General features: G+C 49.4%; 1 protein-coding gene across 1 annotated transcript in view; it reads left to right on the top strand.

The window, feature by feature from the left end:
- Positions 1 to 18384, top strand: part of Mtor (mechanistic target of rapamycin kinase) — a 104139-nt gene that overhangs the window by 63579 nt on the left and 22176 nt on the right. Inside the window, 14 exon segments of the mRNA XM_013348604.1 lie at positions 922 to 1022; positions 4360 to 4475; positions 5574 to 5651; positions 5844 to 5951; positions 9340 to 9465; positions 9536 to 9667; positions 11975 to 12090; positions 13066 to 13183; positions 14938 to 15186; positions 15952 to 16052; positions 16507 to 16603; positions 16895 to 16993; positions 17201 to 17323; positions 17409 to 17591. Coding sequence (XP_013204058.1) covers positions 922 to 1022; positions 4360 to 4475; positions 5574 to 5651; positions 5844 to 5951; positions 9340 to 9465; positions 9536 to 9667; positions 11975 to 12090; positions 13066 to 13183; positions 14938 to 15186; positions 15952 to 16052; positions 16507 to 16603; positions 16895 to 16993; positions 17201 to 17323; positions 17409 to 17591 — 1747 coding nt within the window.

Below are 18384 nucleotides of genomic sequence, written 5' to 3'. Positions count from 1 at the left end.
TCCTCTCGATTTGCATGATTTTGTGGGGTTTTCTGGGTCAAGAGAGTAGCGAACCATCTTCACGAGTCACCTCTGGCCGCTAACAGGAAGAGCCAAATTGGAAATTCTTATTCTTGGTGTGGCTCTGTTCTTTTTGTATATTGAAACTTTTTTATTTATTTAGATGCTATTTATTTTCTCTGCGTGTATGTGTGTGCACCACATCTGTGTCTTGTGCCCATAAAGGTCAGGAGAAAGCATTGGATCCTGGAACTAGAGTTACAGATAACTGTGGGCCTCCAAGTTGATACTGGGAACCAAACCTAGGTTCTCTGGAAAAGCAGCCGGGGCTCTTACCCATTGAGATTTCTTAAGTACTGATCCTATCTCAGTAACTAGCTGGTTATAATGTGTGTGCCAGTAATCCCAGAATTTGAGAAGTAAAGACAGGAGGATTTCAAGATCATCCTTGGCCACATAGTGAATTTGAGACCAGCCTGGGCTACATAAAACTATGTCAAAAATACACAGATAGGGGACTGGAGAGATGGCTCAACAGTCTTCCAGATGTTCCCTCTGTGCAGCATCCACATCAAGCGGGCCTTCTCTATATCTTTGCCCTCAGAATACACATCCAGATGTGTCTTTTCAGAGTACTTTCTCTGTAGACCCCAGACTGCACCAAGAGGACAGAAGTCACAGCATTTATGAAGGCGCCATCAATTCAGGGTATTTTATATCATACAGAGTTAGACACTGCACCTGAGAGATGGGCACTAGACCCTAGAAACCACAAACAACCTGTCCCCTTCTCTTTCCAGACTCCTAAGTTCCAGGCAGACCCATCATACCACTTCCTGTGCAGCCCCAGCTAACCCAAAGGAGGTTCATGGGTTGTAGCACGAAATTTTGCCAACCTATTCACTTGTTCTCTTCCTCCAGGGGGCAGCTTCATCAGCAGTGCTGTGAAAAGTGGACTCTAGTGAACGATGAGACCCAGGCCAAGATGGCCCGGATGGCCGCTGCAGCAGCGTGGGGTTTAGGTGAGGCTTCCGCATGGGCACCCGGCAGAGAGTGAGCTGCAGTGATGTCGAGATTTAAAGACCATCTGTGCCTATGTACCATGTCCTCCATCTGTCCGTTTCCACACACTCCTTAGACATGAGTAAAGATGGGTCTTGTGGGAAAGCATCTGAAATTGAGATGCCAATTTTTAGTAATTTGGGTTCTGGCAGTGTCTTTCTCCTTTGGCTGCTACATGGCATCTGTCTGATTTTACTCTGCCAAGCCACTGGCCAAAACAGCTTCATTCATCAACCAATAAAAGCAACACATATACAGAAGGACATCCCACATCAGAGATGTACTTAAGATATTACTCCTTCCAGTTCAAGGACTCAGGCCCACGTGGCTGCTCTCATGTTAGTCACCAGTGGCATGAGCCAGGCTGTGCCTTGTGCTTCTGACTGACTTGCCGGAAATCATGGTTCCCACAGCTCCTCATAAGCACAGTATGCAAGAACACCTCTCAGAACTCAGGGGAACACTGAGTTTCTTCACTATGTTTGTTGTAAAGAATACAAGTGAGCAGGTACACAGGTTCCTTACAGCAATATGGGTTTGGGGGTGGCCACTTACAAGAGCAGACATGATTCAGGGCGGGTTCAGAATTGAAAGCCCGCCCCAGCTGGGTGACCAGCTTAAAAGTTGGAACCTTGAACCACTGGCAACTTGCAGATAACTGAACAGGCTGGAGAGCGGCTCTTCCAGGCGGCTCAGCTGGTCTGAGTGTCGGCTTGTACTGCTTGGGGAGGAAGGGCTAGTGCGTATGATCAGTTTCAGGAGCTTCTTGGAGCTTTTGAATTTGTTTGCTTCATGAGGTTCAGTGCTTGCCAGCAGGATGGACCCCCTCCCCCCACCGCCCAACTTCTGAACTTCCTGAGTCCTAAGGAGCTCAGGTGACTCTTCTCTCAGAGAAACTGCTGCAGTACAGCCTGTGGGTGTGCTGCCACCCTTGTGTCTAGTTCAAAACAGTCTTGCCCCACAGGAAACCCCAGGGTTTTAGGAGCTCTGTGACAGGAAGTGGGGTGACTGGATAGAGTTCTCTATACCATGGTGGAACTTGGCTTTGTTCTAAACAAAGTGCTGCTTTATTTTTCTGTGTTATGAGTACTACATAGAAGTAGTCACAGATTCCCAGACTGGCATTTGGCTCTTGCCTTTGCTTTTCCCCTCTGTGTGCACTGCACACCTTTTCACCTCAGGATCCATGTGTTGTTTGAGCGCCACCTGTCCTCCCTGTGTCTCAGATAGGAGGAGAGGGAGAAGGTAGATGCCATCTTGTTTTATTTTTTAGTGTTTATACACACACACACATAAAGCCTCAGTAAACAAAGGCTTTTTTGTCTTGCCTAGTCCAGCAGCCACTTTTAAAATAATCACTCAGAGGCTTAATATTAATTACAAGCTGTTTGGCCCATTAGCTCAGGCTTATTACTAGCTAGCTCTTACAAGTTAATTAACCCATTTCTATTAATCTGCATTTTGCAACATGTCTTATGGCTTTACCTGTGCTCTAATACATCTTGCTCCTCTGTCAACTAGTTGGTATCTCCCCTGACTCGACCTTTTTTCTTCCTGTATCTCTGCTTAGATTTCCTGCCTGGCTCTATCCTGCCTTGCTGTAAGCCAAATCAGCTATTTTATTAACCAGTGGGAATAAAACATAGTCACAGCATGCAAAAAGGTTATCCCACAGCATGGGTCTTTCTCCACATGTGTATAACTGAATAGTGTAATAATGTCCCGTGTGCCCACTGCCTTCTCCAACAGTCACAAACATTTTAACCATTTTGTTTTATCTGTTCTCACCCCCTGACACTCAATAACCTCCCTGCTATTCCCAGAGTATTGTAAAGATTTTTTTGGCCTGGCAATGGTGGTGCACACCTTTAATCCCAGCACTCGGGAGGCAGAGGCAGGCGGATCTCTGTGAGTTCGAGACCAACCTGGTCTACAGAGCTAGTTCCAGGACAGGCTCCAAAGCCACAGAGAAACCCTGTCTCGAAAAACCAAAAAAAAAAAAAAAAAAAAAAAAAAAATTTTTTTTTTTTTTTTTGTTTTGTTTTGTTTTACCACATGACCCTGACTGTCCTGGAACTCACCACCTGCCTCTGCCTCCCCAGTGTTGGAATTAAAAGTGTGTACCACCATGCCCAAGCCAGAGATGTAGATTTTTGATACCAAGCCCTAGCTAAGGCATGGCAATTCTTTTTTATTTGTTTTATTTTTTTATTTATGTATGTGCATTTGTAGCTATAGGCATGTGGATACATGCAAACAGAGGCCGGAGGCTCATATCCTCCTGAAACTGTATTTACAGGAGGTGGTTGTGAGACCCCAGTGTAGATTCTGGGAACCAAACTCTGGTTCTCTGCAAGAACAGTATAAACTCTTATCCACTGAGCCATCCCTCTCGCCCCCAACTTGGCCTTTCCTGATGGGACAGGAGAGGATGGACAGGATGTGGCATGCACAGAGCTTTCCCGGGTCCTATTTCCAGCCACAGTTTCTGTGCTCTGCTGTCGTAAGCTCTGGACTGTGTCCAGAACATCTCTTAAAAACAAATTGCTTCCTGAGGAGTCATCTTTTGCTGTCTGCTTTTGCCCAGAGGCGTTGGTAATGGATGAACCAATAGCTGGGGGTGGAATGCTGGAAACCGCCTGTAAAAACAGCAGCCCTGCAGTTCGCACCTAATGAGGCTGATAGCTTTTCTGCAGACGGCGTTGGCAGGCTTGACATTTGATGCCTGCTCAGCCCACCAGGGGAAGTACATCCCTCTTCCCTGGTGCAGTCAGTTCCCCGTTCTAACATGACACAAGGTCACTGCACAGTGACCCAGCCTCCTCCCTCCTGAGGCAGAAATACTGCCACAGTGAAAAGGGCAAACAATTTGTCAAAGCCTGTCCTCTAATTGTGTGATGGCCATTTTCAACTGTTTAGAGAAAAATATAAGTTCCCAGTATTCCATTGAGCTATGCGGTGTTCCCTACATTTTATCTTACCTGGAGACGCTGGAGGGAGTTCTCGGGGTTAATGAGGGGCAGCACTAAGCCCATCTGATGTGTAGGCTTTGTAGTTAGGCCCTCTTCTTGTCTTTTATGATACTGCCTGGGGCATCAGCCGATGCTTAGAAGACAGACGTGGTTTTGTTAAAAAGTCAACCCCCATAATAGGTTGCAGGGCTCAGCTGGTACATTGGGCTCAAGTCCTGTTAACTTGTGTGTACATCAAGCTAAATCAAAGTATCAATAACAGGACTCAGTGCTGCCTCCAACTCAACCAGCCAGCTACCCTGATGCTGTGTGTTTGTGCTCCTAGGTCAGTGGGACAGCATGGAGGAGTACACCTGTATGATTCCTCGGGATACCCACGATGGAGCATTTTACAGAGCTGTGCTGGCCTTACATCAGGATCTCTTCTCCTTGGCCCAACAGGTAAGAAAATGTGTATACAGACCAGCCAGGGAAGAAAACATCTCTGTGAGTGACTTCTTGGTTCCTGTGCATATGTCTGTGTTAAGAAGCTGTTGAACTTCAGCCATGTTCAAGTCTCTGAACTCCGGGAATGGCCTTGGTGCAGAGTTCAGAAACCATTCGTGTGTAGGCTGAGGCTGTGTCGTGTTCCTGGAGCATGGGGCAGCTTGTGGATTGTAGCTGTTTTGGCAATCGTTCTTTGGGTCATTGTTGACCCTTTTAAACACCTTGCCTAAGTTCTCCTTCTAGTGAGAGGGGCTTTAAGTTTCACCAATGGAGGATTTTTAGAGAGCCAGTGATCCCCACTATGCTGGAGAAATGGGTTTTCTGGCCATCCAGGAGCACACGCTGTTCTAACTTGCAGAATGCATAATGAGGTGATTATATCCGCCTTGTCAGACACCAGCCTGTCTTGGACGAGCTGCTCAGGAAATGATCAGAGCACTTCAGAGACGCTAACGTAACAATTAGCCTTAACCATTCAGAGGGGAGAAAAACCTCCACAAGAGGGAGTTTAATTGATAGCACAGGGAAGGTTCAGAATGGCATCCTGTGATATCCCTATGCTGAAGGATCCCAGCCATAGGTCTTCTGGGTCAGTAACAGGTGCCCAGTTCCATGGAGGGCATTGCAGAGGAACTCCTTTGTGAGGCTAGGAGCAGCTTAGAAACCAGAGGCGATGCCCACCTCGGAGCCACTGACGTGCCCAGTGAGTTGTGACAACACACCCATCAGGGAAAGTGAAAAGAAGACAGCCCCAAGGACGTCCCCTTAGCGTTCAAGAGTGCAGTGATTTTGTCCCATAGCACACATTCCCTCCTCCTCGCCACCAAGCTTGTGAGTGAGTGTCACCTGAGCCTCTGCTTGTGGACGCTGTGTGCTGCTGTCTTTGATGAGACACTGGGTAGAGCCCTTCTCTAGCCGTCCAGATTAAGGAGAATTTCTGTCCTAATGTGGTGAGTGTTTTGCTTCATCACTGGAACTGAAGTGAGACAAAATAACTTCTGTGAAGCCCCAAGTGCAAAGCCCCGGCCTAGAGCCTCCTTGTTTCTTTTCTAGTGCATTGACAAGGCCAGGGACCTGCTGGATGCTGAGCTGACTGCCATGGCAGGGGAGAGCTACAGCCGAGCCTACGGGGTGAGTGTTTGTCTGCACGCTGTTGGCATCTAGAGCTTTAATGAGTGGGCTGTAGAGGATGCAGCAGGTTGCTGAGAACTTGCTGTTTTGGGGGTTAGCAGATACCCTGATACCAAAAGGAATGGTTCAGGTTCACCAGCTTGGAGGTTGTGTGTGCAGTAATTAGGTTGGAATGTGATCTGCTTCCATCAGGCCATGGTTTCTTGCCATATGCTGTCCGAGCTGGAGGAGGTTATCCAGTACAAACTTGTCCCTGAGCGACGGGAGATCATCCGCCAGATCTGGTGGGAGAGACTGCAGGTAAGCTGGAGACAGCCCCAGTTGCCACCCCACCCCGCCCATGGCCTGTGTGAGACCCTGCACCCCACCCGTTTTCTCCTCCCCCACCTCTACTAAGCAGAACCTTCAAAAGCTAACCAACCTCAGCTGTGGCTGCGAACGCGCCCAGCAGAGCAGCCTCCTTTGGGGCTTATCTGGAGACGGGAGGACGTGTGTCTGAGCAAATGACACTAGGATCACCATTTGGAAACCGTAAACTCCAGGTCATTGGTTCTCAGTGCTCCAGCCGAGGCCTCCACACAGTGCAGTCACCTGGAGGGCAACTCTCTTTGCCACTTAACTTAGCACACGTGGATATACACCCAGGCTCGGAATCGTTATTGGCTCCCAAATGACTTAACTGAGCACCAGCCTTCTAAGTATACTTACTGGCCGCCAGAGTTGCTAGGTGCTCTGAGACAGAAACCCTACTGTGACAACTCTTCAGTCAGACTCCATCTAGCGCTCTGTTCAGACCTCGTAGAGACTTTCCCAAGGCCTCACCATTTCAGTGTGGCATTCTGATCATAGCAGCATGAGGAAGGAGCCGGCACCACCTCTAAGATGGTCTCACGTGCCCCTGAAAGGGCAGCCTATCCCCCAGTCCTTGAATATTTAGAGGGGAAGGACCTCACAAAGAACAAACTGGCTAGGAGTGTGGGTCAGTGGTAGAGCGCTTTCCCGGCATTCCCAGGTTCTGAGTTCCATCTCCTGCACCACACACACGCACCTAAACGCACACTGCTCAGGAACCACACATGCACCTGAGCACACACTACTCTGGAAACTACATGTGTGCACACACTGCTCAGGAACCATACACACACCTGAGCACACACTGCTCGGGAAACTACATGTGTGCACACACTGCTCAGGAACCACACACACACCTGAGCGCACATTACTTGGGCACCACACACGCACCTGAGCACACACTGCTCAGGAACCACACACGCACCTGAGCACGCACTGCTCGGGAACCACACACGCACCTGAGCATGCACTGCTCGGGAACCACACACGCACCTGAGCACGCACTGCTCAGGAACCACACATGCACCTGAGCATGCATTGCTCGGGAACCACACACGCACCTGAGCACACATTACTTGGACACCACACACGCACCTGAGCGCGCACTGCTCGGGAACCACACACGCACCTGAGCACGCACTGCTCGGGAACCACTAGTCTCCCTACAATTTTAAGCTATTTCTTCTTGGCTACATCCACACCTGATTCCCACTTCTCTCTCCAGTCAAAGTTTATGCCTCCAGGCTTTTCAGTAGGCTGTGACAAACTCTTTGACTCCAGGCTGCATTCCTGTCTAGGAAGCACCAGGGCACACTGAACAGGAAAGAGCACTGGGCACAGTCATTCGTGCCTCCGAAGTGAGCACGTCCAGTTCCTCTACATGTTTTATTTGTAACTACAAATGCCCAGTGAATGTTTTGATGGAAAATTGTCTCCTGGGCACCAGAAGAAGAATTCCACAGGGAAAACCCTGCCCACTAGGCTTGGACACACCTGGTGTTTGAAATGACTGTGATGGGGTGTGGAGCTTCCAAGTCAGGGAGCTGATGACCTGCAGACATTCTGACGTGGGGAACTTAGATACACAGTTTGAAAGGGGCCTGAGGGAATGGGGTGGGAAGAGAGGCTCATGCTGGCTTCGCCAAGTTCAGAGCACTGCCATCCACTTCCTGAGTCCTCTCTTCAGACAGCAAGCTGCTTTTCAGACTACAGGGAGCCAAATGACAGAATGCGGAGAAGCTAGCTGTTGGTGAGAAGTGATCAAAGCAATCACTCCGTGTACTTTTTCCTAACTTTCCAAGTCATTGTTGCCAACCTCATGGGCTGGGAAGCTGCTCCCTAAAGCTGGAAATAGAGTTGCCCTGCTGGAAACTTGGCTCTGGAAGGTGGTGTGCAGTCAAAACTCAGCGAGCTGCCGGGGCTGGAAAGCTGCCATGTTTGTGGTCAAGTCAAAACCACTGCTTGCCATGAGGCAGTTGAGGAGGTCAGCCTTAGCTCCGTGTCTTTTTGCCTCAGCTTCCCAGGTCAGGCCCAGTGTGCACCCTCTTCTGTTACGTACAGAAACCAGAGATCATTGTCACTAGGTTTGGGGTTTGTGAAATTCACACATGAGTGGCAGATCTCAGGAACACATCTCCCTCCTGAGAGAGGCTTTTTATCAGCAAGAATGGGAAAGTTCACCTAACACCTAGTGATCATTTGGTACAAAATCAGCGCAGGCTGGGATGATGGCCCAGTGACGAAGGGGCTTGCTGCCAAGTCTGGTGTCCTGAGTTTGACCCCCTGAGACCTTCATGGCAGATGAGAAAACAGCTGGCTCTCTCAAGTCCTCTGTCTTCCACACATGCACCACAGCGAGCACGTGTGCTAAGGCAGAAAAAAGCAGCCTAACCCCTGTGATAATAATTAAATTACTCGGTTTCCTTCTAATTATAAAGAATCTACATGGAAGTAAATTCAGCTCTTTCTTTCTTATGTTTTGTTTCTTTTGGTTTGGGGGAGGAGGCATTTTTTTGTTTATTTTGTGAATATGAGTGTTTTGTCTACATGCATGTCTGTGTACCATATATGTGCTAGTTCCTGTGGAGACCAGAAGAGAGTGTTGTCAAATCCCCTGGATAGACAGTTGTGAGCTGCCGTGTGGGTGCTGGGAATTGAACTTAGGTCCTCTAAAGAGCAGCCTTTGCTCTTAACCACTAAACTTCTTTCCAGCCCCTGTTTATTTGATTTTTGACTTTTGAGACAGGGTCTTACCATGTAGCTCCAGCTAGCCTGAAACTTGAGGTATAGACCAGTCTCAGACTCACAGAGATCCTCCTGCCTCTGCCTCCGCCTCACACACACACACACACACACACACTCACTCACTCACTACATTGGAGACAGCAAGATGGCTTAACAAATAAAAGTGCTTTCTGCCATGTCTGCCTGCCTGAGTTCAGTTCCCAGAATCCACATGCTGGATAGATAATGGTTTCCAAACTGTCCTCTGACCTCCACATGCATGATGTGGTTTGTGCATGCCTGTGTACGTACAAATGGAGAAAAAAATATTTACAACCCACAAAGGAATTTAATTTATCCTTTACCACAGTCCTGTGAAGTTAATACTATCTTCATTCCAATCCACAGGATGGTCAAAAAGGTTAAATAATTTTTCCAAAGTCACAGTAATTACAGCCAGGACATAGCTCCAGGCACCACGCCCCACTGCTCCTCTGCGTGTTGACGAGTCCCTGGGAGGCGAGCAATTCATTCGCAGGGAGCAGACATGGCTGCTGCTATGGGGTTCAGGTGGAGCAGAGACAGGTCTAACCCTCGTTTCTGAACATTCCAGGGCTGCCAGCGTATTGTGGAAGACTGGCAGAAAATCCTCATGGTGCGGTCCCTTGTGGTCAACCCTCATGAGGACATGAGAACCTGGCTCAAGTACGCAAGCCTGTGTGGCAAGAGCGGCAGACTGGTGAGTAACCCCTACCCCAGGGGTGGTGCCCTGCCCAATTCTGTTTGTAACTTGCCCTCTTGTTTTTAAGGCTCTTGCTCATAAAACCTTAGTGTTGCTCTTGGGAGTTGATCCATCTCGGCAACTGGACCATCCTCTGCCAACAGTTCACCCTCAAGTGACCTACGCCTACATGAAAAACATGTGGAAGAGCGCTCGCAAGGTATGTTCCTACCCACCCCGCCAGAAGGAGTCAGTGTCTTTGCCATACCTACAGTGTGGAGGGCTTCTTCCGGTTTTACAGCGTGAGTCCCAGTCAGAGAGAGACATCTGTACCTTTGGTCAATGATGCCTGTAGTCACAGTTGTAGTGGTTGGGATCTGAAGAGTGCTGCCCTACAAGAGAAGGCTGACGTTGGCACCAAGTCCTGTGTTTGTGCGGTCATGGACTAGCGTTTTTAAAGACCAGCTGGGTTTCCCTCTCAGACTTCTGGTCTCCTTTCTTTTCATCGGTTTGGGCTCCAGTGTGTCAGCATGCCAGGAGAGATACCACAGCAGGGAGGGAAGATGTCCCTGATGCCAGCCTAGAATTCCTCCTTGTTTACAGACAAGTCCTTGGGAAACAGACAAGCTCTTGGGTTTTGTTTTGAAACAATCTCTGGATGATGGTGGCGATTTACAAAATATAGTCCTCGGAGGCAAGACCAGGCTTGGGCCCCTGTCATCCCTCCCTACAGGAGAGAACTCAGCCTTCTCTCCCCACTGTGGTCTTGGAGTGCTCCCTAAGGGAGAGAACTCAGCCTTCTCTCCCCACTGCGGTCTTGTAGTGCTCAAAGTGATTGACTCGGATGACTTAGAGTGCTACCCAGAATGAAGTCAGTAGCAAAGTACCTGCACTTTAACTGGTCCTTGCCCTCTGCTAATGCCCAGATTACCCACAGCATACAGACTTTCTGAGTCGCACAAATTCTGGTGAGTTAAGCAAAGACTGCTCATTCATTTCCCAACTGCCAAATAATCACACAGAAGTTTTATTAATTACAACACTGTTTGACCAACAACTTAGGCATCTTTCTAGCTAGCTATTATCTTTTTTTTTTTTTTGGTTTTTCGAGACAGGGTTTTTCTGTGGCTTTGGAGCCTGTCCTGGAACTAGCTCTGTAGACCAGGCTGGTCTCGAACTCACAGAGATCCGCCTGCCTCTGCCTCCCAAGTACTAGGATTAAAGGCGTGTGCCACCACTGCTGTGTTTCTGATTGTATGTGTATGTGAATAGTGTCTTAAATGAAGACAGAAGAGAGCATCAAGTGTTCCAGGACAGGCTCTAAAACTACAGCGAAACCCTGTCTTGAAACCCCCCCCCAAAAAAAAAAAACACAAAAAATATTTATTTTTTAGTACTAACTGATTTCTTACATTTAAAAGTATGTAGGTTTAGTCTTACCCCTAGCCAGAGAGTTTTGCTTTCCATCCAGGCCATTTTTACATGGTAGCCTGTTTCTGTTATAGGAAAGATCAGAATTTTACATGACTTACTATAAGAAGACCTAATGCTTTTGTTTGTTGGCCTCAAACTTAGAGATCCGTCTGCCTCTGCCTCCCGCGTGCTGGGACTAAAGGTGTGTGCCGCCACCGCCCACTAAAGCTTCTTGACGTGTTGGGTCCCCTTCCCTCTTAGAGAAGCATGTACAACCTTGGCAGCATCCTCACGCTGTTCTCCCTGTTAGTGGGTTTAGGCTACATCACTTTTTAATGTATACTTTACATATTTGCACAGTCCACCTGTCCTAGAAGCACTCGCTGAAGCTACAGCTCCATGGCAGCAGCACTTGCCCGGCACCACCAAACAAAACCCGAACAAAATTCTATGGCCCCATGTGTCAAGATGCTGGCGTGTCTGGGTGTAGCAGGCTGGCCTGCACTGCCCCTGCTCAGCGTAGCTGTCTGTTCCTCAGATGCCCACTGCTTGCCTCCTGTCAGATCCCAGACCTGATGGCTGGAGGATGCTGTAAAGACTCTCCCACACCACTGCCCACTTAGTGGCCTGTCTAGATGATGACTTCCCTCCTCCACTTGGGTGCATGAGGGTCTTCTCTGTTTTCATGTGGGTTTGGGCTTGTAGCTGATCTGCGGTGGCGAAGACTCCAAGTGTCGTAGTGTTTTACATCCGTGCCAAGATTTACTAGCTGGAAACTGTTCCCATCATCCTGATTTCCCGTGGGGCAATACTTTGTTAGTGAAGCATGCTCTTGTTTCGGATTGCTTCATCTGAATTGTTACCTGTGTTGGTCAGGCATGTGGGTTTCCCAGGACTTGTTAAAGGATAATTAGAGTTGGCAGGGAAAGCTAACATGTGAGTAAATTATGAACATTCTGGAATAACTCAGCTCTCTCTAGGCAGCATACCCTGTTTTCTGTCCAGTGGGGTCGTCACCCTTGTATCTCAGGGTACCCTTTTTGGAAAGTGCTGGTTTAGGTCCCCTGACAGTTGGGCAACATGCCAAGTGGCTCTCTGCCTTTGTCCTGCACAGATCGATGCTTTCCAGCACATGCAGCATTTTGTCCAGACCATGCAGCAGCAGGCCCAGCATGCCATTGCCACTGAGGACCAGCAGCACAAGCAGGAGCTGCACAAGCTCATGGCCAGGTGAGCCCCGCCTGTCGTCCAGCACTTCTGCAGAGCACACTCTTGGCACCTGGAGTAGCTTGTTGCTGACATCCCTCAGTTTTCTGCAGAGTATCCCAGGCAGCCGTCAGCTTGTCTGCTGCAGAGTCTGCCCCTTACTTCCCAGGGCTCTGGCAGCAAGAGCACTTATGTGCTAACCTCCAGCTGCTGTCCAGCTGTGGGGTTCAGTACCTTATTTCTAAACACATTTTTTAATTTTACATATTTGTGTGTGTGTGTGTGTGTGTGTGTGTACTCTCAAGTCACAGAATGCATGTGGAGATCAGAGGACATCTGACAGAAATCAGCTCTCTCCTCCACCATAGGAGTTCCAGGGATTGAACTCAGGTCATCAGGGTGGTGGCAGAGGTCTTTACCCACTGAGCCATCTCACTGACTCAGGCTTCTTGTTTTAAAATGGCACCTATACTACTGATTCAAAGTGTAGATAGCCCTGACTCCAGGTAAGTTAGTCTCTCTGTGCCTGTATAAAGGAGCAGTAAGAACACCTGTCTCCTAGGGTGATGTGAGGTGCAGGAGCCCACTATCAAGGACAGAGAGCAGTACCTAGATTTGAGTAGCAATCAGCAGGTGCTCGCATTAGTACCATCACCATCTGGAATGGAGGGGAGAAGAAGGAGGAGGAAAAATATTAATGAGAAAAATGTAGTGAACAACTATCCTGCACAAAGCTTGCTTATAGAGTCCTGCAGGAACACCTGTACCTGGGATCTGGTTTATGCTGTCATTGGAATGCACAGATCTGAAGAAAAGTCACCTCCAAGATTTCTATAGACCTCCCCTTCTCTTCCTTTCACGGGCTTGAACATCCATCAGTTGCCTCTTGAAAGCAAGAGTAAACATCAGAAGTCTTTAGGGCACCCCTAGCATCTGCTCCTCTCCTTCCGGGCCTTTGATGGGAGGGAACAACATAGGGTCTTGCTTCTCTGTTTTCAGGTGTTTTCTGAAACTTGGAGAGTGGCAGCTGAACCTTCAGGGCATCAACGAGAGCACCATCCCCAAGGTGCTGCAGTACTACAGTGCTGCCACAGAGCATGACCGCAGCTGGTACAAGGTGAGGAAGGGCCGGCACTGTCTCCAAGCCCCTGGGTTCTCTGCACGAGGAGCCCTGTTTGTGTTCTCCCATGTTCTCATGGTCACAGCCAGGCCCCTGGAATGCTTGAAGTCTGACAAGGAAGCCCAAGGAGCCTGTGCTTTCCTTTATGAATCCCAGGGCAGCACAGGCGCCAGTTGAGACTTTGAGTTGAGAACCACTTCCAGTGATGCTCTTGTTTCGAGTGGCACTGGGGCCACAGCTGTCTGACAGTCTCTCCCTTGCCTGTTATTCTAGAACATCTGGGCGCGTGGTTGTTCTCTGAAACTCTTTCTTCCCTTGTGTTATCTGTACACTAGCTGCTTTGTGTCTTCCGTCCCTGACTATTCCTCTACTGGGAATTTAGACTTGTTTTTATTGGAAATATCTAGATAACATTCTATTATATTACCAGAAACCTTTCTAAAAGACAAACAGCTAGAAAATGTATGAAAGAAGTGGCTAGCTAGTACAGGGGGTATTCCTGCTGGTGCCCGTGTCTTTAGGGGAGCACATACTCTTTTTTGGGTATCTTTTCTGGGTGATAGCTGCTTGGTTTAGCAATATCTTCAGTTTCTCTCCAAAATCTCCATATTTGCCAGTGACTTCTAAATTATTCCCTCTGGGATCAAAATTGATCTGAAGACCATAGATATATTTACAATAAAAAGTATTTATCCTCTGCTGACTGGAAAACTGCACTTTGGCTGGGTGATAGCTCAGTGATAGAGCGTTTGCCAAGCATGTACAAAGCAGTGGATTCCATCCCCAGCAACATACACATGTGTATGCACACATGTATACACACACACACACACACACACACACACACACCAGTCCATCGTAGGAATAATGATTCCCCTTTCCAGACAGCTGCATGTCCAAAGCTAGAAAAATAACCAAACGCAGTTTTGCTTAGTGGGACCCTGATTAATCAGAGCTCACAAACCACCTGAACCCCAGTTCAAGGGCATCTGGTGTCCTCTTCTGACTTCTACAGGTACCAGGCATGCATGTGGTACATATACATATATGCAGGCAAAACATCCATTAACATAAAGTAAAATTAAAAAATAAGTCTGAAAAAATAAAGCTCAGGAAGCCCCACTTTGTCACAGATGAAGTGGACCCCTTGGCCCATCACATCCACTGCCTTATGCTCTCTGCCTCTTGGCCAGCTGTCTCCACCCTGCCTTGTGAGCCCCAAGCTGCAGGCACATGTGTTTCCTTGGGTTCTTTGCACATGCTCTCCAGGTACCTGTCTTTTTTCCCCTGCCAGGAAGACCCACTGCCATCGTCTCTCTTGTCTCTCTGACCCCCCCTCCCTTGCCCTTCTTTAGCTTCTATTTAAGGCTTAACAAGCCCCCTTTCTTTATGGAGTGCTTCAGATCACTGGTGTCTCATTGCTACTTCTTCTGACCCCATCTGCCTTGCAGAGGCTGTAGGCCTTGAGGCAAGAAGTCTACACTGCTCTTCTTGCTGTGACCCCCACAATGCTCACCATAAAACCTAGTTCCGTTAGTGCCCAGGAGGTGAATGAGTCACATTGGTTGCAGTAATGCCCCCTTCCTGTGTATCTGTAGACGCAGTCTCATCCTGCTGATCACAAGGTCCCGTCCTCAGGGTGGACTTAGAATGTCAAGCCCTGCCCCGACACTAGCCTCACACTTCTCTGAGCCTTGCGCTAGATCAGAGCAAGCCTGTGTCTGCCCTTGACTCTTGCCCTGTGAACCTAGGCTTGGCATGCATGGGCAGTGATGAACTTTGAAGCAGTGCTGCACTATAAACATCAGAACCAAGCCCGGGATGAGAAGAAGAAGCTGCGTCATGCTAGCGGGGCCAACATCACCAATGCCACCACTGCTGCCACCACAGCTGCCTCAGCCGCTGCTGCCACCAGCACAGAGGGCAGCAACAGCGAGAGTGAGGCTGAGAGCACTGAAAACAGCCCCACTCCCTCCCCTCTGCAGAAGAAGGTCACCGAGGTGAGCTCCTCATTCAGAGCCGGCCAGAGCGCAGCTGTTGGAGATAGCTGTGAAGTTCAGGGAAGCCTGAGGCTTTCTCTGAGGCAGGATGGGGCTCACACAGACGGGCTAGACTTACTGTGTGCCAGAGGCTGTGTCTTAGTGCCTGCGTGTTGGGGGGCTGCTGTCAGGGCTGAAGAAAGGCTCCTTGCTTCCCACAGAGATGAGCTCATCCCCCTTAATGCACTGTCCTGTGTGTGGGTGGCTGCCACAGCTGCAGGGCCACTCTGAGGACAGCCTTGGGGATCTGTCCTCTGCCCCGCACTTCCCTGTCTCCCTCCCTTGGGGATCTGTCCTCTGCCCCGCACTTCCCTCGTCCCCTCCCTTGGGGATCTGTCCTCTGCCCCGCACTTCCCTCGTCCCCTCCCTTGGGGATCTGTCCTCTGCCCCGCACTTCCCTCGTCCCCTCCCTTGGGGATCTGTCCTCTGCCCCGCACTTCCCCTGTCTCCTCCCTTGGGCCTGTCAGAGTGCAACAGAGCAGCCAACAAGTGCAGAGAACAGTGTTTAGAGCCTCCGCTCCACTCCTACGGCCCTGTCAGGAAGCCGCACTCTGATTTGGAAAGCAGTGGCCACTGTGGGATGCATTCTATATGCTGTTAGCCCCAGGCATGAGTTTCCTCACACCCCTAACCACCCTCTGAGCGGGCGCCATCAGTGTACAGCTGTGCCTGCTTCACAGAAGAGAGCTGAGAAGGAGAGTCAGTGACGCACTTATATCCCAACAGGATTTGTCCAAAACCCTCTTGCTGTACACTGTCCCTGCCGTCCAGGGCTTCTTCCGTTCTATCTCCTTGTCGAGAGGCAACAACCTGCAGGATACACTCAGGTATGGAGAAAGGGAGGATTCTTCTGAAGGCCTTATCAGTGGCAGGACATAGAAGTGTCTTTGTACTCCACCTCTGGTCAGTACAGTACAATCAGCATATGGGCCTTTCTTCTCTTGTCCCCTGAGACACGACAGCCAACCAGACCTCACTTGTGAGGCTGGGAGCTGTGAAGATGGAGTGAGATGGGGGAGGCCGCCTCCCATTCATCCTGGGGACTGTCAGACTCACCAGCCTTTCAGTGCCCATCCTCCAGGCTCCTCCTTCTACGTGCACAGACCCTGCCCCTCATCTCTGCGACTGAGCTTGTACCTCAGTGACCCTGACAGACCTGGGACAAAACCTTGGGATGAATCCTTAGAGGTCCCTCCCAGGCTTTGTCCCCATCACAGCCTTCAAGGGGAAAGCAGACAAGCTAGGAAACTCAGTTCCTGTGACTCTCTCCTGTCTCCCCAGAGTTCTCACCTTGTGGTTTGATTATGGTCATTGGCCAGATGTCAATGAAGCCTTGGTGGAAGGGGTGAAGGCCATACAGATTGACACTTGGTTGCAGGTGAGAACCCGGTGTCAGTGGGCGTGGGTCCCAGTCCGTCCTGTTCGTGTCCTCTTGAAATCACCAGTGGTCCCAGTAGCAAGGCAGCCTGTGTCGTAAGCTTGGTTCCAAGCTCCAGACTACAGATTCTCCCGAAGACCTGCTAAGTCAAAGCATATGCCTGAAATCCCAGCACAGGGGAGATGGAGGCAGAGGGCTCGTGACAAGCCTAGGCCACATGAGACCTTGTCTCAGACATCAGTCTTCTTTCCTTGCCTCACGTGCTGTGCATCATGTCTTCCTGCATGCCAGGTTATACCCCAGCTCATTGCAAGGATCGACACACCCAGACCCTTGGTGGGCCGGCTCATTCACCAGCTTCTTACAGACATTGGTCGCTACCACCCCCAGGTACGTGCCAGCCCCGAGACTGAGAGCCAGTGCCCCACACAGTGCTGGCGGAGTCGACAATGAGCAGGGCCCTCCTCTCCCAATGCAGTGGCCCCTTTCCTAACGTCCACAGGCCAATGCTGTCCTTAGCACTTCTTTGCCATCCTCCTTAAAGCACATCAGTTCTGTATCCCAGTCCCTTTGCAAGTGTTCCTCTGTTTGCTTCAGGCCCTCATCTACCCCCTAACGGTGGCTTCCAAGTCTACCACAACAGCCCGCCACAATGCGGCCAACAAGATCCTGAAGAACATGTGTGAGCACAGTAACACCCTGGTCCAGCAAGCCATGATGGTGAGTGAGTCTCTCTTCTGTCTCCAAGTCGCATGTTCCCAATCGTAGCTCACCTGTGCCTTCCTTCCTTCTCCCCTTGATCCAGGTGAGCGAAGAGCTAATTCGAGTCGCCATCCTCTGGCACGAGATGTGGCATGAAGGCCTGGAAGAGGCATCACGCTTGTACTTTGGGGAGAGGAATGTGAAAGGCATGTTTGAGGTGCTGGAGCCCCTGCATGCTATGATGGAGCGGGGCCCCCAGACTCTGAAGGAAACATCCTTTAACCAGGTACGGGCTGAGAGTGGCAGGACATGGCCTCACCAGACTGTTAGGAAACTGTCGCCCCAGTGCTCTGGGCAGGAGAATTGCAATTCAAGGCCAGCCTAGACCTAGAACTCATGCCCAGAAAAACAAAGCAAAACAAAACATTAGAAATATAGTCATTACAACAATCTTTCCTTCTTTCTTTTCTTTTCTTTTTTCTTTCTCTGCATAATAGCCCTGGTTGTCCTGAAACTTACTTTGTAGACCAGGCCTTGGACTCACAGAGATCCGCCTGCCTCTGCCTGTGCAGGGATAAAGGTGTGTGCCACCACCTGGCCAATCCTTCTATTTAAAAAAAAAAATAGTATTGGCCTTTTTTTTTAAAGATTTATTTATTTATGTGTATGAGTGTTTTGTCTACATCTGTATACACCAGAAGAGGGTATCAGTTCCATGGGAGTACAGTTACAGATGTTGTGACCCTCCATGTGGGTGCTGGAAAGTGACCTCAAGACCTGGAAGACTAGCCAGTGTGCTTAACCACTGAGCCATCTCTCTAGCCCCTTAAATTATTTTCATTTTCTTGACATGCTGAGGGGTAGGATCAAACTCAGGACCTCACACATAACGGGCAAGTACTGCCCCACCCAGCCACTCCCTCAGCTGCTGAAATTTTTTTATTTTTTTTATTTTTATGATTTTTTCGAGACAGGGTTTCTCTGTAGCTTTTGGTTCCTGTCCTGGAACTAGCTCTTGTAGACCAGGCTGGCTTCGAACTCACAGAGATCTGCCTGCCTCTGCCTCCCGAGTGCTGGGA

This window comes from Microtus ochrogaster, chromosome 10 (assembly GCF_000317375.1).
Source record: "Microtus ochrogaster isolate Prairie Vole_2 chromosome 10, MicOch1.0, whole genome shotgun sequence".
NCBI classification, from domain to species: domain Eukaryota; kingdom Metazoa; phylum Chordata; class Mammalia; order Rodentia; family Cricetidae; genus Microtus; species Microtus ochrogaster.
Note: the sequence above shows the minus strand (reverse complement) of the source record. Positions and strands in the feature narration are given on the sequence as shown.